Source organism: Apus apus, chromosome 3 (genome assembly GCF_020740795.1).
Source record: "Apus apus isolate bApuApu2 chromosome 3, bApuApu2.pri.cur, whole genome shotgun sequence".
Classification (NCBI taxonomy): Eukaryota; Metazoa; Chordata; class Aves; order Apodiformes; family Apodidae; genus Apus; species Apus apus.
Window position 1 is genome coordinate 77,900,196 of NC_067284.1, and position 23,177 is coordinate 77,923,372.

At 39.1% G+C, this 23,177-nt stretch overlaps 1 protein-coding gene across 2 annotated transcripts in view; it reads right to left on the reverse strand.

Moving 5' to 3' along the window:
• Positions 1–21,826, reverse strand: part of RASGRP3 (RAS guanyl releasing protein 3) — a 46,881-nt gene extending 25,055 nt beyond the window's left edge. The window contains exons 1-5 of one of the 2 annotated variants that reach the window (XM_051613896.1): positions 21,752–21,826; positions 4,670–4,860; positions 3,085–3,187; positions 2,370–2,432; positions 1,080–1,211 (exon numbers count right to left, since the gene is read on the reverse strand). In XM_051613896.1, the coding sequence (XP_051469856.1) occupies positions 1,080–1,211; positions 2,370–2,432; positions 3,085–3,187; positions 4,670–4,739 (368 nt within the window). In that variant the 5' untranslated portion in view covers positions 4,740–4,860; positions 21,752–21,826. Of the gene's footprint in view, positions 1–1,079; positions 1,212–2,369; positions 2,433–3,084; positions 3,188–4,669; positions 4,861–21,751 lie in introns of those variants that run through there. The other variant, XM_051613895.1, reaches the window with a different exon arrangement.
• Between the last annotated feature and the right edge of the window lie 1,351 nt (positions 21,827–23,177).

The following is a 23,177-nucleotide window of genomic DNA, read 5'->3' on the forward strand; positions in this document are numbered from 1 at the left end:
TTTCTGATCTGTAAGATCCAGTACATAACAAAATAAGAGTAAGACCCATTCAGGTGTATAACAGAAGAGTTTCAGAGGTGCTACTACAAGTGGTAAATAACAACAAGTTTCTATCAGAATAGGACAATGTACTCTGTGTTACAGGAAACCGTAATTGGGAATACAAGAACAGGTCACACCTAATTCTAATACAGAATAAAAAAAAATATTTCAATAACATCAAGGATTAATTTTTTACTCTGCAAGACCACAGCTCCATGACATAATGGAACAGCAGAAACAGTTAATCAAACAGCTAACAAAACAGTAAGAAGTGGGTGGACATAAAGTCAAATAATTTGCTTGCAAGCAATGGAGAAATTCCTACCCATACACAGTAAAAGCACCTCAGAAAGGAGAAAGAGGTTGCTAACAATATTTTAAAATTAAGATTTAGGAGACAATATTAATTTTATTTCACTGATACTGTTCTTGCAGGAAGTCTTTTTAAAAGAAAATCTACAATATCAGGTGAGATACAAGAACATGTCTGGTGACTTTTAGAAGGTAGTTTTCATTTCAACATGTCAAGGAAATTGTACTGGAATCATTTTGATGCAATAAAAACTACAAATGTGAATGCTAAAGATTATCCAGTAAAATCATAGAAAAGAAGTACACAGAAATCAATTAGAAAAAATTAACAGGTTACTGATGAAAGGACAAAAAAGCTTCCCTGAGAAAATGCAAGATTTACACAACATGCCAGTCACTGCATTGCTTGTCACTCTGTATGAAAAATTATAGGAAAAAAACCCATCACATTAATCACTTAAGTGGCACTAGCTTTGTCATGAAAATTATTCCTTTCCCATTTATATTAAAAACTTACATACAGATGTCTTCTCTTTACTGTGACACTACCACTAGAATTTCAATTTCTAGTGACTTCAAATTTAGAAGACAACTTAATCTTTTTGTAGCTGCATTTTTGCTCTCTCAGGAACAAGATGGCCCTTACTACTTTCTTATTTCACACAGAACTAGAATTCTGCTGTTAGAGACAAAGAGAAAGATGTTGAAGCTCATAACACCCTTACATGCTGGAAATATCAATGAGATGGATGTGATCCTCATATCCAAGCTGGCTGGCTACTTCTTGAAACTCTTCAGTCAAACGAATCAGCCCAAGATCCAAGTTAAACTCCGCAGGAAATTCCAAAATCCAGTATCTGAAATCCACAAACAGCAGTTCAAAGACGCCCAAGGATTCAGGTGTAACATTTAGTGGTGGCACATACAGACTCACATTTTATTCAGTAGGACTTAGAAATATTTCAGACCCAACGGCTTTTGGGCAGAGAGGATGGACTACCTGAAGCTGTTGCTGCTGCGATTACCTGTCACACTGAAGTAACAAAAGCCACTTTATTGTATAATTTCCTTTGCTTAACTCACTGCAACACAGCACAGCAGCATTCTACTGAAACGGGAAATTAAAGTGGTGCCTTGGGTGATACACACAAAAGGTACACACGTGTCCTGACTCATCCTGCCAGGACATGAAAAGGACACTTGCACTTATTGCTTGTCTAAGTGAGACACTTTATCTGCTCAGAAAAGATTTTTCAATGAAATTGTGAATTTGAGTGGCATGATAACCATGTAAACAACATGTATCCTGTGCTGTTTAAGGGGTTATGGAAAGGCTTTGTCAGTCCTGCTTGCAATACCTGTCTCCCTTTCTTGACAGTGGTATATAACTTAGTCCAGAGGCAGAAAGAAAAGCACTTGTTTGAGGGAAGCAGGTTACATAACATTTGCTTAAAATCCATGCTTTCTCTTTTACAGAGAGATGTTCCTACAGAAGCACAGTCTAACACATGAAAATTTCCCCATAGAAACAAGATCAGAGACAGCTGGGACAAGGATCAGAACATATTCAACCTGTAATAGCTTCGGCATCACTAATGCACTCCTGTCGTCATAAATGATGTAGGGATTGAGTGAACTGAAGCCAGCTGCCCACAGACAATCCTTCTCTACCACACTAGATTACATCTTGAAGAAAAAAAAGGTGTGGCACTTAACTAGTCTCCCTCTAAGAGGTGCCATAGACAGCAGGAAAATCAAAACTCAAGTTTTCAATCAGCTTTTTAGGTCTATACAGTTAAGTGTCTTAAAGGCTCAGCTGTTCAAAGTAAACAATTGCTTTCAAAGTACAGAAGTTCACTCTGCATTATGCACTGGAGACCAAGTTAAAAGAAAAAAAAAAAGAAAAGAAATTTTGTATTTCCATGGTTAATTTTAATAAAAAAAAAAATAAATCACATTGACAGTATTCACAGAAGCATAAAAGCAAAATGCTGGAGAACCAGAAGCATACTTACCTCATGAAATAGCAGATTTTTAATCTGAATTCATTGCAGTTCTCTCCATTGGCATCTCTGTATGTAGGCTAGTTAAAGAAAGCTTTGTAAGCCTTGATTTGGTAATGCTGTTTTTATCCATATAAGACTCTGACACTAGATCAGTGGAGTAAAAATCAGCATTAAACTTTTCTTTTAGAGATAACTACAGTATGCTCTGATATTTCATTCACTATCGCACCATTTTAGGGGACACAGACCATTTCCTGGCTGCCAGTTTGGTTTTTTTTATCACTAGCAAAAACGTTTCTATTATACTATTCTGAATATTCTACTGATTGGTTTCTTGCCAGCTCTGGATAACCAAATATGACAATATTTCTGGTTAATGGAGTCTTTAAGAGGCATAAATGACATGTAGGTGCTTAGCTACCACTGAAATGTCATGCTAGTCCAAGGCCAGCCAGCCATTACACATTTGAAAAGTTACCTTAGCAATGTATTTCCAGTTACCCGAAGTTTAATTCAAGTATCCTTCAGCAAACTTTTACATACGGAAAAAGTTCACAACCAATAGCAGAAAGAAGCTCCCAAGACTCCATCTTCTAGGCTGAAAAAAATCTTACCCCTAAACCTCGTTTGTCACAAAATAATTGACACATTTTTACATGAGATCACAGAAACAATCTGCTTTTGGCATTATAACATCATTTTGCAAGTCTTCCTGAAAGGATATGTGGAGAGAAGCTTGCCAGCCAGCTCTGTGGAAGGCAGGTACCACCGGTGCATTAAAAGAAAAGTTCTTGGCAAATGGCTGGAGCACTGATTTCCTTTGTCATCTGCAAAAGAGAAACAAGTCAAGAACAGAGAGGAGCTATAATTCTTCAAGTGAAGTCAGAAAGGATTAAGAGAGGAAATGTTGGAAAAGAGTGGAAATTCCTACCAAATAGGTAGGAAACAAAACCAAAGAACACAAAAGCTCCTTTAGTGAAAACTACTGCTATATTTAGTGATAGGTAAAAAAAATTCCCAGCTTAGATAACAGGCCATAGCTAGAAAAACAGGGTAAGGACAGCACTGTGCTCATCATTATCCAAAGAGACTGCCAGTAATCCAAATAAAAAATCCAAAATTAGTCCATCAAAAAGGCAAGGAGATTATTTATATACAACCATTTACAATATTTGTTTTGTTGCTGCTTTACAGCTTTATGATAACAACCAAAAGGAATCATATTTAAAAGTGACACCTCACATCAGTGCCCAGGGTCCCACTCCAGCTACTGTACAGATCCTCGTGACTTTGCAGCTTAGCCACTGTAGCTACAGAAAGTTATTTCCTAGCACGCTGGCTGGCCATCAGTGTTCCGCAACATCTGCAATCTTAGATTATTTTCTGTCTGTCACACTTTTAAAAGACAGTAGTTGATACGCATGTGTGAAATGGGAGCTACACGTGGACTACGCTTGTCAAGAGAGTGTGTATACAAGGAAGAGAGGCAGGATTTCTAACACACAATAAGTATGTGGGCTCTGCTACTTCTCATTAGGTATTTAGAACAACAGGTTTGATGGTGGTCTACAAACATGGATACATGGGGATGCACTATACTCAGTAGCAAGAACTGCACCTTGATTATTTAATCTCTCTCACCTTAAGATACTTGCTTCTCTCCACAAGGAGAAAAAAAAATCAGTACCTCATTGCAATCACAAGCTGTCCTGCATTTCAAGAGGATCTAAACATAGTTTTGTGAATTAAGGCCCCATTTCAAAGCACTTCAGCCCATCCATGAACTCATCTGACTGCAATGTAACATATGTAATGATGAATGGTGTTATGGATCAAAGTCTATTTCATCACTTCTTTCCCTCAAACCTGATATATCACATTTTAATAAGACAAAAAAAAGATTACATGAACCTTAAGTTATATTCTTGCCAACTATTGCATGATGATTCAGAAAACCTTTCAAAAAAATGAGTGGTCAGAAATGCAGCTGTGTAACCACCCAAGAAAAAGATGAATGCCAGAAATAACTCCTTAAATAATTAAACTAAATGCTTTTCTTGCTGAAGGCCAGCATTTTAAAAACCACTATACCCACTGTTGTGCATTATCTGTATTAAGAAAATTTAATACAGTATGCCTGTGATTAAAATTCAGGCCCATGTGATTCTGGGCCAAAATAAAACATGGAAAATTTTACAAAACAGAAATGTTGTTTGCCAGGGGAAAGACTGGCTAAATCAAGGAACAGTAGGGGTTATATTATAAGATGAATTTCAAAACCAGCCAAGTAGAACATTGAAAAAGCATACCAAACATTTCAATGCAAGCGTTCAAAAGCTCATCTAATGTTGCAGCCTTCCCAAGAGTGTTTGACCCCATTGTCCTTTAATTGTCGTCAAAAAATAAGAGACATTTTCACCAAGCAGAAGGATGCTTCTTCAGTTGCACAGCTTTTTCACTTTATTGTTGGTTGCATTCTTAGCTGGACTTCAAGGAAAATCTAAAGAAAGTGAAAGAAACCATAATTATATGACTATACGGGAGACTTATCACGATGCAATGCTTACAGTTCAACTCATCTTTTGTATAAACTGTTTTTTCTCCACATGATACAGAGCACGTGAAAGACTGCCATGAGCTCTCCCTGCATTCCAGCTTCTGTTTTAAAGTGTGGTCCAATTGTTTGTCCACTAGCACAGAATAAATCCATAGCAAGGGTCATAAAACAGAAACCAGATGGTGAATGAGAACATGCATGTACAGTGACGCACATTTTGTTCAGGTCATTTTATTTACACTTGATAAGTCACTTTTTGTTAATAACCCTGCTTTTATGTTTTTAAACATGACTATTTTTTTCCCCTAAGGTTATCAGTTCTTGGTAATGCTAATGGTCTTAATTGGCACAGGCCATATCAAATGTTTAATGAAGTTCACAGCAAACATTAAAATGGAGGTGACTTTTCAAAGAACCTTAAGATCAGTCCCTGCAGCTTTTTAAAATAAATCTTCCCACAGTAACTGAACGCTCACAAAAAGCTGAACATATACAGAAACTTCTAAATTGCATCACACACCTATTATGCATTTAATAATCAAATATCTATCTACCTGAAAGATACACAAAATACTCTGTTACAAGTTTTCAGAAATAATTTTACAGGTTATATTTAAAGAAGAGAATAAATCAGTATTTTATTACTTATCTGTGACTAAGCCCCACTGCTGCCTGACTGTAACAAGTGTTCAAAATGTAACAAACAATAACAAAGTATATCCAGTAACATTTTTAGACCCAAAAAAGTCATGAGTAGAGCTAAAACAGTCTTGAAGAGAAACAATGGAGGAATCTGGGAAATTTCTTTTCAGAAGTCGTTGCATGTAACATAACTTTTGAGTATTGTTCACTCAAAGCACTGAGGAGATTTAGATTAGATATTAGGAGGAAACTATTTACTATGAGGGTGGTAAGGCACTGGAACAGGTTGCCCAGGGAGATCATGGAAGCCCCATCCCCAGCAGTATTCAAGGCCAGGTTGCATGAGGCTCTAAACAACCTAATCTAGTGGTAGGTGTTCCTGCCCACACAGGGGCGCTGGATCTAGGTGATCTTAAGGGTGCCTCCCAACCCTAACCTTGCTACATATGTGCTTTGATTCGCCCACCATTTTCAAGTTTTTCAAACCTACAGTATCACAAACCTTGTACTGTAAATTCAGTCCCTGTAGGATGAGCATCCATCGCCCTTTTTACTAACCTACCCTGATACCCTCTCAAATGCCACTGTTGCAACAAGCAGAGAGTGCTCTGACCTAAGTCCCTGTGAGCTGGCAGCCTTGCCGTGGCCCAGCCACCCCAGGGGCACCAGGTAGTGGCCCTGCTGGCCTTGTTAGTGTCACCTCAGCCAGCCAGCTCATACCCACCATATGGGCAGGTCAACACATTCTGACAACTCCTGTTCACCAGAAAGAGGAGAAAACACTGCCCATTCAGGCTAGGTCTGCACTGATGAACTGACCATGCTCACACCAGCTCCCAGGAGCAGCGGCTGAGCAGCACAGTTGGCCCGTATCTACGGCAGTGAAGTCTCCCCGTGTCCCAGAGTTGGCACGTGCAAAGTGAGCAATGCTGGCCTATGCTGACTCCCACCTGCACCTGAGATCCACTTAGGAGACCACTAAAGTGGTTGAAGACCCTCTAGCAGCACAGCACGTTGCATCCCAGCACCTGGAAAAGTGTCCCACACTGAACAATTCTGTATAGATCTAGTTTATCTGTAACCTGCTGGTCAGGCCACACATGAGCCCCGCCTGTTTACGTATTTGTGTATTTAAAGGGAAAAAAAACAACAAAGGAGAGTATTTGCTTGGCTTACTTGCTTTGAGAGTTAGCCAGCAGTTGAATAGTGTTTTTTAAGATCACAACTTCATACTGTGGCACCTAACTTTTGCTAGAATCCCACTCTGGGCATTTTTATCCTTTTGACAATCCCCAAATCCTTCTCTATGTGCTTAAATTCCTGGCTTGATTTTTTCCAGAACCAGCTATCTATCTCTTCAAGCTTTAGCTGACTTAGTTGTTTTTTTTTTTCTTAGAGTAGAAATACAAAATAAAATTGACATTGGCTATTTAAAATATTTTTAGTCAGCTCTTTGAAAACAGAACTGAGAAAAGCTATTGCATTTTCTGCCTATCCCTTGAAAACTGCTGAATGTGACGTGTAAGAGGGGGAGAGAGTTGTTGTGCCTTTTCAGCTTTGTATTACCATCCTCTGTAATATATAGCATAGGAGAGTATCACTCATATCTTCTGTTGGCAAGATTATTGAGGCAAACACATAGTAAACAACAAATAATTAATACTCCATTGAAAATAGTAAGGTTTTCTTAAATTACATGACAACTACTTAACCAGCAGATACCTAGATCCTGATGTTGCAGCGCCGTGCCCGCAAACAGTCTTCTGCCCACTAAATGTTTTATTCTCATAATGTTTCTAAAAGAATAAAACGGTTCCATTGGAGGAGTAACTGGCTGACTGGGGCTAAGCCACATACCCACAGCTGAGCCAAAACCTGATATCACATCTCTTGACTGCAGACTCCAACAACCACAACCATTACATCATTATTGATGTGATTAAGCACTGCTGTTCTACTAGAACAATAGAAGTCTTGTCTATATTATGCCACAATGGTATCCAACCGCAATAAAACCTCTAGAGATGGATAAGTAAAACACAACAGTAAATTTAATCTACATAAATTATATAAATTATATTTTGATAGTCGATGGCTCAACATATGAGAAGCATAAAAAAAAATAATGTGTAATAATACATGTCTATATTTATACACATGTATAACAATGTGTATGCACAAAAATTTATAATATATGTATAGAATACATATACATAATACATGTAAATAATTAACAACTTTGAAGTAGGTGGTTCCTATAAAAGAATTATTGCCAAAGGTGCCGTTGAATTTCCAAATAAAGACAAAGTAGAGCATCTCTGACCCCTAGGTGCTTCCTAACGTAACTCTGAGACATCTCATTGCCATCCAGCTGTTTCAGGAAGACTCAGGAAATCTGGATAAGAAAAGCAGAGCTCACTCAACGAGATCACATAGATAGTGAATGATTGCATACTACAATGAAAGTAAAAAAAAAAAAAGCTTTTTTTCCTTATTGTGGAATTATAAATCCTGTTTGGTTTATTGTGTTTAACAGAGGCTACTGAAGATGAAGGAGATACACAGTCCTCCACACCTACCCATTCTCATTTCTTAATCAAGTTACTTGAAATTACAGACTTCACTATGAGTCTTGCTGGGAATCCACCACATGCTGGGAAGGGACTTCAGGGCAATAAATAGTGAGGAATGGGTAAAAGATCATAGGAAAATGATCAATACAAGCCTTAGGGTTCTCTCAGTGCTTACAGTTTTGTCTAAAGGAAGGATTTCAAGCATGTCATGCTTTATGTCATGAAATATTGCCGTTGCAGGATGTACACTTTCTACTTAGGGTGAAGGCAGAAACATTTGCAGTGAAGGGCCGAAAGGGCAGAAGTTAATGATGGACTGAACTCAAGACACAGAGTCCCTTCCAAGTCTTGCCATCATCCCAATTACCGTATGTACACAGACAGGTATTTTGAGCTGATGGCTTTCTTCAGCATCTTGTCTTCAACAGTTTGGAAGTCTCGAGGTGGCACTATTGAGGACTGTCATGATAGATGTATTCAAAACAAGTGTGTAGACTGTGAGCTCTTGAGACAGATATGGTCAGGTGTAAGACATAAGTTTTAAAAACAAACAGGATACCCTGCCAGTAAACTTGTGGTCTTATGCAAAAGCATCAAATGGTGTGAACAGAGTGGGCAGCATGCAGCCAAGTGTTAAATGTTGGCTACTGTCATTAGTAAAACAAAAAGACAGCACCTTTACTGCTGGAGGCTGCTAAGGGGAGGTCCACACCTATAAGTTACAGCAGTTTAACTAATATTAAAATGTCAAGTCAGCACAAATCCCTGTGTGGGCACTTTCACATGGATTTCAAGCAAGTTATATTGATTACAGGTGCAAGCTAAACCAATAAGTTGGGTTTAAATAGGCTTAAATTTGACATAGAGAGTAATACTTGTTTAGCTATGAAATCTAATGAAATTTAAACAGCTTTTTAGCCAAGCCAAAGTAAATGAACATGTAGCATTTTCCCCATTAATTAAAAGTGGGCTATTTTTCTTCTACTTAGGGACAATAAATAAAGCCACACACAAACAGTTCAACTTTGACACAGAGGCACCTCTACAGGTCTCAGTTTATCCATAAACTTGCCAGAGGCCTGCACACAGGAGATTAATATTTTTTACAAGATGAGGACATTCTTGGGGTTTAAGTAAGCCAGGCCTCCTCTCATCTCCCCCTCCTCCAAGACTACACAACATATCACTGAATGCTTGCACTAAATGGTTTCCACCTGGCTGCTGGAGAAAGAGTGGTAAGGGTGAGCAGCTGAACAGGGAAACTGAGTCAGTAGCAGTATGCAGAAAAAAAAAGCCAAGAAGAAACTGAGGTCCTGTGAGAAGGTTTAAGAGTTACTTCCCTTGTTACACCTTTTTCCTTTTTCCTTTTTCGCTCACATCCAGGGCAAGCTCTTCAGGACAGAGCTCATCTGCTACCCTGCGGATGTAGTGGAGGCTCTCACAATGAGGCAGTTTCTTGTGATTATTCTCCACACATATTAGTGTAATTACCATAATAAAAATCCCAGCTGGGCCACATAATGGTAGCAGCTTTGCCTGTAGGTGAAATTGAGACTTTTGGGCTCCACTCAATACAGGTTCTAGGTTGCCTAATGCATGGTTCCTGAAGACTTTCCCCTTCAAGCAGTTAAATATTTATTGTAGGTGGTCAGTACCAGTTCATTCATTACAGTACACACCAGTCAGTTTCTAGAAACCTCTGAGCAAGTGACACATGGCCAGGTTTCTCCAGCATCTGTCACATGCTGAAGCTGTGCTGGGCAGGAAAGGGCAGCAATGCTGGATGGCAGCCTCATGCCACTGCTTCTGTCCCAGTCCATGACCTCAACCATCACATGTAGCTGGCTGCAGGGTGGCACATCTGGCTTACCAATGATGTTTGTCATGTGAAGCAAGGACACAGAACAAGGGAGAGATTGTGTGGGGGGACTAAGTGTACACTGCTGGTGGGTGGCTAAAGCCACACCTCATATTAACAAGAGACACTGTATGGAGAACGTTAGTGGCTCTACAGACTCCACAGGATAAAGTTTCACCTACTCCACCCCATTCACCCATGCTAAACCAGTGTAGTCTCTGTGGTGGATTGGCCCCAGCTAGCAGCCAAACACCCACACAGCCACTTACTCAATCCCCACCCACTGCAGTGCAATGAGGGAGAAAATAAGAGGAACAGGAGCAAGAAAGCTCATGGGTCAAAATAAAGAAGGGGAATTCACTCACCAGTTACAGTTACGGGCAAAACAGGCTTGAGTCGGGGAATTTAATTTCATTAATTTCCCATTTAATTACTGATTCAGGTGTTGGAAAACAAAAATGACAAACATTAAATCATCTTTTCTCCCACTTTTCCAGGCTTAGCTTCACTCCAGACACCTATCACCTGCACCCAGTTCCTCAGTGAGGCAACCAGCAGTGTAGAAGGTCACGGTCAGTACACAGCAGTTTTTCTCTGCTGCTCCTTCTTCTCACTCATGTCCTATGCTCCAGCATGAGTCCTCTATGGACCACAGTCCTTCCAGAGGTGTACCTGCTCCACCCTAGAGCACCTCCTGGTCCTTCGCCCTTGTTCTTCCCTCTGTTGCTCCTTGCGACTCTCCATTCCCTTGTTTTCTCCATGTTCCCTCCCCCTCAGTGTTTTCTGCCTTTTCTTAAACATGTTTTCATGGAGGTGCCACCAACTTGACTGATGGGCTCAGTTGTGGACTGTGACGGGCTCCTTGTAAAGACAGCTGGAACTAGCTATGTCTGGCACAGAACAGCTCCTTCTCTCTCACAGAGGCCATGCCTGCAGCCCCACTGCTGCCAAATCCTTGCCATTTACAGCTAATATAGCCTCTAACAGATGAGAATTTGTCACCTTAGCACAAAGGTATGCAAGTTACAAATTGTCAAAATGTATTTAATTGTGCTTAACTGGGAGACAAGGGTCCACTGGGCTAAAAATGTACTTTTGAGTTATTATAGGTCACCCAGTTAACATAAAAGTGTATTATAAATGATTTTGAGTTCTAGACATCTACTTTTCTATGCAAACAGTGGTTAAATGAACAGGAACATAAGAAAGGAACCAAGTGCATATACAGATATACTCATTCACTACCAAACTCTTAGTTCAGAGCCACATAATGCTTTGTAGAACTTCATAAATTGGCAGATGGGGTAAAATACATGCTAACTTAGCATAAAGGATAAGCTTACAGAAATAATGAGGAATGCTACCGGACAATCACATGATCAAATACTTTCAGTAGTCAGAAAGTCACTTTATTAAGGCTTGAGCTGTTTAGATAGCATTTGGTTCAGCATTCTTATCTCTTTATGTGAAATTTAACCAAGATTATATCTGAGACAATGCAAAACCCCACAGGTTTCCTCACTTATACATGCCCTAAAATAATGGATAACTCAATAACTGGATTTGTAAAAATGATATAGGTTTCATTCTCAATTGCAATTCTAGTATTTTATGGAACTGGTTATCTACCATACTTCAGCTTTTCCCATCCACTTCTATATGCATTTCCTCAATTTACTGTGCTGGCATTTGTGGCTGTAACTGTAACTCCAGCTAGTAATAGCAGTAAAATCCGAACATACATCCTTGAATTATTTAATGTACTATGATAATGACATCTTATTTCCACTTTCCAGAGGTCAAGGTAGTACAACTGCCCAAAATGCATCAGGTTTAAAGGAAAAGCTAAAGGGAAATTTTAGTTCATCTTCAAAGTGGGGAAAATTCTCAGCCATACTTCTCAGTAGATTTGTCACAAAGATTGTTTTGCTATTCCCAGTAAAGCAAAAATAAAATTACAAATATTAACATGTATGACACCGAGGCACACAGCTCTTCTGAGAATCTTTCACCTTCAGTCATATCAGAGAGCAGCACCACCAAAGCACAACCCATCTGGAGAGGACAGCTAACAGCAATAAGAGTTCACATACTCCTCTAATCCAATCTTTTTTTGGAAACCAAATCAATACACTGTCGATACCTCTTACAAGTTATACTCTTGCCTGTAAGGCCTAACTACCTTTATTATTCACAGATTTGCACAAACCTCTTCACAGTCTTTAATGAATAAGTGTGGTTTGCTAACCTGGTAACATAGGTCAACTCAGGGAAAAAACACCTTATTAGCATATATGCTTGACTGGTTACATTGTGGCATGACTTTAATGAGACTGGATGATCCTAAGAGAAACAATTTTAAAAGTTATTTTAAAACACATATGGGGAAATAGTCAACCCTTCGAGTGTGAAAGACAAAGACCCAATATATTTATTATCATATACATGTTACAAAATATTTTCATATTTTATTATTACACATCTTAGCGGGTTACATTCTCCTACAGCCAAACTAGAAAAATCAACATTGATTTATTATTTAGACTATTAAGAAATTCTAGGTCCTATTTATCTAGGCCTTCTGATATGTTCAGCTTGGAGATTCACATTTTCCTCCACAAAGCTTATTTTGTCTTATTTTTAACTTAGCCAAAATTCTTTTATAGGAACATAGTCCCTGGGCTGTGTCTTTTTCACAGTTGTTGAATCTTCCAAAACTTGACAGTTTTAAGAGTCAACACTACTTTTGGTTTCACACCACCTTTCAATCAATTTTAAGACAAAGAGGAACAATAAGAGCCTCTAACTTGTATTACAATACAGGAAGTTTGATATAAAGTTCTTATCTGATAAACTCATGGCTTCCAAATTGATCTTCCCTTGGAATAAGCTTTTTCACTCCAAAGAATTCTGTAATTTCCAGTTATTTTCCACTGTAGACTAGCTGCTCATGGCACAATATTTTCTAGGCCCATGCTGGCAGACAGCCACCTTGCAGACATCTGTGCCACACATTACAATGATGCCATAGGAATTACAGACATGTACGGCACTTCTCAAGCACATTAAGCTTTACAGCCTTGTGCTGGTCACCCAAACAGTAGAGGTAATACATAAGTGCCCCAGAAAGCAAGATCCTAAAACACATCCCCTCTTCCCTCTCTGAGGCTATATTTTATCAACAGAAGAAATAATTATCTGCAGTCACAGATACCAGTGAAGGGAGACTTCAACACCTCTGACCTACCTGCTATCATTGCCAGCATTGCTGACCATATGTGATTTCCCACTCTTTCTGGTTTCTGTCAATCCCCAAGCTGCAGTTATTTTAAATCTAATAAAAGCAAGAGAATGGCCTTGTGAAAAGAGGAGGTTAAGTGCATGTTTATTTTTTTTTCTTCAGCCCTGTTATCCCCCACATTACCTCACGTCTCTCCCCGTGAATGCACAATCTATACCTAACCTGGTGTGAGGAGTAGCCTTCTCATATAGCGAGAGCAGTTTTGCTGCTGACTTTTCCTCCTGCAACTACCATCAAAACATGGGTCAGCTTCAGAAATATCTCAACCACACATTTACAGCCTGGGAATACTTATCAGTGCAGTAAATTGAAGGCAGCAACTGGCAAAACAATAAAGGCAGGAAGAGGCTTTTCTGAGACATAAGTAATGGGAAGCTGGATGTCTGCGATGGAGCAAGACAGAGTTAAAAGGACCGAGGGGCAGGACAGAACTTTGGCTCCTTTTGCTCATTTGGCTGTTACGGTGCATTTCTAATGGAACCATCCTTCAATTTTGCTTTGATGAAAGTAGAAAATGGTTCACATGTAACTGCTATTTCCCTACAGATGTGCTAATGGGTTCCAGACAGAAGAGACCAGACCAGTTGTTAATGGTCAGTAACTCTTCTCTCTCCCTTGTGGCACCTTCCACCACCATTTGAGAGCAGTCGTTCTTTAAAGAGAATGCAAATTAAAATAGTATGCTAGAAAACCCTGAAAGACACACATGACAGTAGACAGACCTGCTGTGTGATCCTAAGAATGCATGCAAATTGCTGTCTACTGCACAATCACATGAATCAGGGATGCGTGCCTTGTGCTGTGCTACAGTTTTGCATCTGCAGAAGTCATCCATGACTCACAACTCACAGGCAGGCAGGCATGCAAAAAACGCTGGTAGAGTGAAAAGACAGCCTGAAGGTGAGGTGACACTCAGCATCTTTTGTTGCAAAATTCTGTCATCAGATGCTGGAGATCAAAAATACATAAGCAGTTCCTTACATCTATTTATTTTCTATGAGTTTCCCTTGGGAAGAGGGGTGAAACAGAGGCAGCTTTGGATCTCTTAATGCTGCAAAGGGAGTCTTTTAAACACAGGCACATGGTGTTTTTTAAGCCAGTTCAGGGGTTTTTAAAATAGTAAGCCTCCAACAGAGAAGAGCAGGGAAGAGATAGAGATCAATTGCTGTTTCCAGTATGTCTCACTGGATTTTGTACATTTTTTTTTTTTTTCAGAGATAAAAAACAACCATCATTCAGCTGTCTAAACCTTGTTTCCTTAGTAAGCAGCCTACTAAGAAACACACACTAGTTAGTACAACTATATGAAGACACAGCAAATCTCTAAAACTGTTTACAACACAAGCAGAAGTCTACAGAGTACAGGATACCAGAACAACCATTACAGTTGATTCCTATATCCAAGCTTTTGGAAGAGAATGTGTTTTTTATTAATAGCCACGTACCTTCCTAACAATAAGACAGTTTGCAGCCAACAAGTTAAATGTCTTCCCTAAAAAGACAGTAATGGCAACACAGAAATTTCTCATCAAAAGCCTTGAAACACAAACACAAGCTCATCTGAAGAAGGTGCTATATAAAAAAATATACAGAACAGCAAGACAATTAGAAAAAGGGGAAGGAGCAGTGTTAAAAAAAATATCTCAAATTAAAAAAGAGGAAAAGCATCTTACAACTCTGCCTTAATAAGTAATACATTAAACAAGTAACTTTGATCTTCAGCTTACTATTATTATTTTGGTAGTTAAATATTTATTGTGTGAAAGAATACTTAACCCAGGATTGCAGCTTCACAAATACCCCACTTCCGCAACCACGGAACACTTTGGTACAATAGGACTTTAGAGGAACAAACCTTAATAAAACCCCTTGATTAAGTTTACAATGCTCATGTCTTTAAGATACAACACTGTTATTCGCTAAAGCTCATGTATTTGTAGTGCAACCTGTATTTTCTGCCTTAAAGAGTAAGATCTATAGAAAATCCCAAATTTCATTCTTTGTAGAGATGCTATCCCAAAGATTCAGGATTATTTGAAAAAGCAAAAAGAGCAGTTGCTCCAGCTGTAACAGTTGGCTGTGTGGATAAAAAATCTTCAGTTCATTGCAATGGTGGGTTCAGGCCATCCCAAATACCTGTCACCCTCACGAGTAAACTGGAAGACACTTAATAAATTAATCCAAGCCTGTTTGCTTTGTGTTCACAGAGGAAATTCATCACTATTTCCCTCTTAGCATATATTTATCAAATGTAAGGAGCTTATCACAAGTTCTTGAAAGGTCTGCTTAATGCCAGTAATGATTAAAAAATAAAATTCTGTGGCTATGTGGTAAATAATATGAAGTGAAAAAAGTAATCAAGAAAGCAGAGGAAATTAAAGAGCAGGTGCTGTTAGGAAGACCTTGATTTAGAAGCTGAGATAGAGGCTTAGGCATTTGTTTTCCCTCCTCCAGTATTCAGCATTGAAAGAATGACTGCTGTTGCAGTCAGGTTTTCAAAACAGCTCAGAGTCACTCCTTTTCAAGCTTACTTACAGGAATAAATTATATTTCCGTAAGCACTAGTATGCTAGATAACTGTGCCCAAGTCAGAATTTACACCAATGTCTTAATCAATATAGTTAAATCAGTGCAAGAATTCCAAAAGGAGCAGATTTTGAAGCACAGGGCTGCAGGAAATTGCAAAAGTGCCTTTACTTAAGATATATTAAACTGAAACCCACCTGTCTTATTTTGGTTCTGCAATGTGAGCTGAGAACTGGATCCAAAAAAAGGATTAAGCGCCCAAATCCTGTCTCCCTTTCACTTCCAGGGCCTGACTTCAGCAGTGTAATTCTCAGCCTGGTCTCTCACTTCTCACCTCAGAACGTGACTGCCTAGAGCTTTTAGCCTCTTCCTACATTTTCAATATTAAAGTCCCCAAATACCCAATGGTGGCCTTCAAGAAGCCTATCAGAGTCAGCAACACCAAGCAGGTCCCTGCTTAGGTCACTCTTAAATCCTTTTGGGATCTGTAAGCCAGAAACTCCTGCCTTGCCTGAGCTAAAGCATCCTCTTGTGACACCTAGCACATCACTCCCATACTAATATAGGTGCTGCTGCTCTGATGCCAAAGCTCTTTATCCAAGAACTCTGAACACTGCTTAAAGCTGTGAGAGATACAGGTTCAATCCTTCCCACTAGGGGAAAGATTTTAAGTCTCCCACTGTCTTGGCTGAGACTAAAGAATAGATTTACCAGCCCCAGAACATCAATTAAATTCCATATTAAATAACATAATGGAGTTTCTTTGGGCTGCAGGGAGAAAGCAGGTGAGAGCATGACTGTATAATTTAAGGGGGAGAGCACTCATTCAGGAGGAAGGGGAAAAAAAGGGAATACTAGTTCCTGCCCCAATGCCTAGTTAAGATAAAAATATACTGACAGTCATTAGGGCAGGGCCTGGAAACCAAGAGTTTTAGGAAGGGTGGCAGCTGTTTTAGGAAGTATGTGTTCATGAATTTGGTAAAGTAGAGCATGAGTAAGCAAGCTAAAGCAGGCAAGACATCTTTAGCAGGGTAGATTATTATTAGTCTTTTAAGGAAGCTGTTTCATGAACAGTGTGATAAGGCTGGAATGTCATGGCTATTCTGACTTGGGTAACAAAAATCCCTATATATCCAGACCATAAATTGACTCAAGCCCTAGTTCAGCAGAGACTTTCTGACGTAATTTGCCACACTGGTAGTCAATTACACATTTGCATAAACTGCTTTTTTTTACTTCCCGCTAGCAACACCAGAAATTTCCAAACAAGCTCTGGCTTCAAACACTGGGTCACTGCAAACCAAACAGAACTCACCAATGCATGTCATATGAACCAGCACCAAGATTATGGATTGGGTGGACCTAAGCGAATTACTGGTTATTAATGGAAGGCTAGCAGCAATAATACTATTTCAGACTAAGGAAATCCAATTTGGTAAGACCAGAGTTTAAGCTGGAAAAATGTTAAGTCTTTTTAAAGAATAAGAAAAAATTTTTAACATCATGACAAAGAATATATGCAACCTTGGGTCATGTGTCAAAAGGCAGCCTCATCAATATGTTTAGCAAGCATGCAAATATACTCAGTTTAAGTCACATTTAATCTATTTGGCCATATAATGTATGATGTAAATACTAGCCTCTAAGACTGACTTCTACATTGAAAAACCATCAACCTGCTTCAGGCATGAGGAGCAGAATGTATATCAAAAGGAATGGAAACTACTTGTTTATCTCGGAGATCCTGATCCTGCACACTCTTTCCACACTCCAGCCTCCCTTGTACAAGCCTGCTGCTGCCGAGTGGGACATCTTTTGCCATAGTAGGGGTTGAAAAGAGAGGCAGTTTTAACAGTAGATAAAGGAGCTGCACATGGAAATGCATTGATATACATAACACATAATGTCAATATGTATTAGCTACTAGTGTATTAAGCTTGGTATGGCTTTTGTGGTAGTTCAAAGCAGACATGCTGCTGAATCACTAATATTAAATTTGTGCTAATTTAAGATGATGCGGTTATTTTATGTCTGTGGGAACTCAGTATATGAAGCATTTGAATAAGAACAGCTCAGGTTTCACTGATTTTGCACACATTATAATGCCTGGCAGGTTCTTGAGATGTTGAAACCTTCTCCTCTAGCCTGAGAAACTCCAGATCATTAGTAAAGAGGGTATGCATAAATCACAGGTGGGAGAGTACAGTGCAGAGAGAGTCAAACCATTTCACCTATTTGAATGTGGTCAGAAGACACTATACCAAGGGGAGCATTTATTCAGAGAAGGGAAACTGCAGATGGCCACCAAAACAACCAAACTAATTCTCAGGGGTAACCGTATTTTCTGCTGAGTTGTAAACATCAGTCATGTGGGTATTTCCACATGCTTACACTTTGATCCTGGCCCCATACACACTTAGATGTAAGCTGAACTTTCTGACAGGACTCAGCTCACAGTGGTCCTATGCATTTATAGGGTTAGTCTTTGTATCTGAACTGGACTCACCAAGTCTCTTCTGTTGATATTGCCAGTGCTTGTAGCTGATACTCTTTCACCTTTTTTACAAGACAGAAGTTCTCCCACTTTCTGATGCTTCTAATCCGGTTGTCAGGTGTTCTTTTAGATATGTTATACCAATAACCAAATTTACTAACTAAAAAGTACTGCTGCACTGGTTATTCAAAGTGGATATTAAAAATGCAGAGAAGAACAATGAACAGCAAAAATCAGAAGACCTGAGAATTTCTTTCAGCCTTTTTAAATTCAAAACCTCAAGTTCAAGACATTTCCTTTCCTGACTTAGAAGAGAGATCCCATGTGAAAACATGTCTATCAAATTTAGCAGTGAAAAGTGATTACCACAAATATGTTAATGGAAAACATTCTGTGCAAGTTGTTTAGAGTACCTGTACAAATGTAGCCTGTAGCCAGGCCCAGACAGCTTAGGAGAAAAAGAAAACCACACAAGTACCCCTTCAGTATTTTTAAAAGTAGTTTTCTTTCTTTATTCAGTGGCTCCTCCATATAATTGCATTTTCAAGTAGAGAAAGGGGCTGGCAAGACTGAAGTAACTCTTCAGGTAGTTGTTTTGCTATGGAGCAGAAATATGCCTAACCCAGAGAACTGTAAGGCTGTCCTGATCATTTCCTCAGAGTAAAGTCTTTAACAGAAACCTACAAGGGTCTCAGTGATATGAATATGCTCTGGGCTTCTGCAGAGGGACAGCAATGGCCACTCTTACCACATCTATGTAATGAAAAAAAATCCAGGATGAACAAGTTCTGTTACATATCGGGCTTTCTGGGAAGTACAAGGGCTGCGAACTTCCCCAAACAAAGCATTCTTGACATTTAACTATTTTACTTCATGCCTATGCAGACCTGTCTTGACTTATACGGGCACAATGGGGGGTAAATTCAGAAAGATGAGCATGTGTTTCTGAGAGATCAGGATATTATAAAATAATATGAAAGAGTGGTGGTACGGAAGTTGTGCCTTCTGCTCCAGCACAAAATCAGTGTGTCCCCTAATGGTGTCCCATCACCAGTGCTACAGTAACAGATGTTGCAGTTGGAAATAATTGGAAAAGCCATACAGTGAGGAGAGCCTGAAGACTGAAATGTTCTAGTTTCCCAAAGTACACTGTCTACATTTAACAGTAAGTATCCCTACCAAAATGGGTTAGTGATAAGGACTGAAACAACTGCACCTTTGAGAATCTTGTAATGCTGATTGATTTTTCTTTTTTTTAAGGGCAGAGAATTTAACAGTCTAGGCATGAGTCTTGAATTTCATTCAAAATAAGACACAGTAACTAAAGCAGGGTCATTTACCTTAAATTTTGCATATCCAAATGATGAGTTATTCTCCTTTTGTTGTAAATTACCTTAACAATCAATAGTATAGAGGCACAAAAGTGAGATCTCTCATCACACTTTTTTGAGACAATTCAGTGACTGCTGTGACAATGTGTTTTCAGACATATATTGCCTGAAGGAGAACTCAGCAGTACAGTTACCTAATTTTTACTATGCAATAATCACTAGTTTCCTTTTATACTACACTTAGTACAAGGGATGCTTGATAATAAAATCAGGTGCACAAGAGGCACATATAGTGGGCTCACAATCCAGCTGAAGCAGAATCATATGGCTTTACATCAACCTTCTGCACCAACCCTGGCACAGTAGTTGTGCCAGAGATAAGGAAGAAGATGGTAGAGCAGAACAGTCTGAGCTCTTATTTTCTGGTGGATTCAGGGTTTAACTTAGATTCAAAGCATGGTCCTTTTCATTTGATCAGGCAGCTTGCTCAACAGAGAACATTCATCACAAACATATAATACAACTGGAATTGAGCACAACATGGCATAGTCTTACCCCAAATAAAGAATTCCTACAACTGTGAAAAAAAGAGTTATGCTGGAATCAGAATAACAAAGCAAGAGTAGACCAGTTATTCTCCCTGCCCTACAAGAGATGGAGACCCAGATAGACCTTAGAGGACCTATTGCAGCCAAGATTCCTGGGGGACTGGGCTTTCCAGAGGACAAAGCCAGGCACCTCGTGGCCCTGTAGACCTGCTGCATTCACAGTGTCGCGTGCCACCTGCGTGGGAGGGCTGCAGTGTAACCGCAGCCTGACACTCTTGCTTCAAAGGGAGTCTACCCTGGGAGATGCAAACAGGCAGGAAGGCAGGAAGACTTCTGGGTTTATGAACAATTAAAACTGATTGACACTTTCCCATAAAATTTCCAGTTAACTGGCAGAGCCATAAACTATGATTTAAAAGAAAAACACAAATCTTCAGGGATTAAGAAATAAAGTTTCTCTTTCGCACAAGAAATCGTTATTCTTCCCATCTTTAAAGGAGGGACCACATGATTCACTAAATCTGCCAGTGTTTACCCTGTTAGTAAACCATCGATTTTTTTTTAACTTGCTATACACCTTCCTCAACAGTACCCCACTGCTTTCTACCTCTGCCTCTCTTTATTCTTTCCCAAAGCACCTGGCATCCCTCAGTACCATCACATATCAAGCTTCTTCACCTGTTCATTTGTTCCCATTCCTCCTATGTCTTCCTTCAAAAAAATAAATTAATCTCTACACCAATCAAAAGTTTCTTTACTCCAGTTCTTGAGGTTTAAAGCAAACTTCAGACCATAACAGTAAAAAACTATCAGATTGGGAAACCAATCATTCATTAAGAAAAAACATCAAATATGCAAGTATTCGAAACCAAACTGAAATAAAAACCTGGAGATATTTAGGAGCCTTGCTCCCTGTTTTTAGGAAGGAATTTTTCACTCATCACAATCTAATTATGATTATACAGAATGACTCAATTATATCTTAATCAGTGCACCTTCACTGTATTCCTGTATTTCTCTCCTTCTACCTTTCTTTTTCCAAAAAATCTCTTCATTCACCTCTAAAAAGAAACCAGTCACAAGCAACTGTCTTCAGATTGATCACACTATTTTGAGGGGACACCTCTATCAATTCCTTACATGAGTACTTTTAAGCCAAATACTGAAATTGCTCTATACACAAGTAGCATCATTACCTATTGACTAGCTCTACAGAGAAAGGAAAATATGTTCATTATAAACAACTTCTTCACATCATCATCTCAATAAATAAGCACCATTTTCCCTCCCCAGCTAGCATGAGGACAAAACATCGTACCTGTCTTGTTCCCCACAAGAGCAAAACCAGCACTATTGTTAATCACAGGTCAGAAAAATAGAGGCATTCTGAGCATGAATGACTGCTTACCAATGAAGTGACAAAAATATGCCTCACCCTGAAGTGCTTTTACAAAAGATCTAGGATGAAAATAGGGAAGCAGTGGTGGCTGAGGAAAAAAAAACCAACAACAAAAAAAACTAAAAAACAAAGAACAAACCAAAACCAGGGAAAATCACTTACTGTACTTGGTTCTGCAGAGATATTCAACACAAACATCACCCTTCCTTGTCCAGCTGCCAAGTGCTAAAGCATGAAATGAGCAGCTGTTTCCTTCAAGCTGTGGCTGTGTGTCTTAACTAGTCACATGCCCCTCCTGATAAATCTCTCTGCTGTGCCAGGAGGTCAGAATCTGAAGATCATTATTCCCCTTATTAGAAAATCCTTTTCATAACAGCAGCCTTTGCTAAAGCATTTGACTGGATCGTGTTGCTATGTGCTCCATAACTACTTTTTTCTTTCGCTTTTTTTTTTTTAATTTTTTTTTTAAATGACTAACACCAAACAGTAGATAAGCTTTAATCAACAGTAGATAAGCCTTAATCAACAGTAGGGGCAGCACAAATGGAAAATTAAACACACCCCTATCGATTGCTTCAGGTTTGTTTCTGACTTCACAACTTGCTATGTTTAAATTTAGGAATTTAAACCATCAGGAACAGGAAAATTTAAACCACTGTGGCATTCAGAGCATCTGTAAGACCACACCACTCAACAGATCATGCAAAATATGTGACCAATCCCACTTTTGGGAATTAGTTGTACTTAAGGGGTAATATCACTACCTTTCATGTTTGGATAGTACAGGGATAAGTGCCTTATTAATACTGGAGATAATTTTAATTTTGGTATTTCGCATTTTTAAAGCATGGATTATGGAGCTGCACTATACCAGCCATTGTCTGGTCAGACTGCGAGCTCTTTTGAGGTGGGAACTATTGGTCTAAGCAGAGAGAGGACACTGGGAAACAAAAGCATCCTTATCCCCATGCTCCTAGATGTAGGACAAATGAAGGAGAAACACTGAAGCCAAGAAATGAGCAGATTCTGATGGAATTTCCAGGATGACATGTAGTCATATGTAACTGAGATTCAGTTGAGACTCTACACCTAATTCCCTTTAGCTTGGTCACATATTTAAAGATATTTAGGTATTTAAGGAAACAGGCATACTGTCAGTAGGATTTGGAGGGTGAGAAGCAAAGCATCGTTTTCTGAAATGCTTAATTCCCATCCCACTTACAGGATACACTGTGCTGAAACTCTGGTGGTACTTTAAATTGAAAAGACTGATAGAACACAGTCAGTCGCCATGCATCAGTACAGGATGTGGTAATGGTATTTTATCATTTGGTAAGCAATACAGATCTTGCAAGATGGCAGTCTCATTTGATTATAAAGGGCATTATAGGGCATTTTTCTGACATACAACCTGTACCAACAGTTAGTACTGCAACTGAGATTTTTAACAAATTCCAGGAATTGCTCAGAGGCAGCCAGGTGCTGTTGTTGAAATTATTAAATATCATATCTAGCTGGCACGCTTGTCAGAAACTGATGAAAACTTGCAAATCACTGAAGATGAGGGCTGCAGCAAAAAAGGGTAACT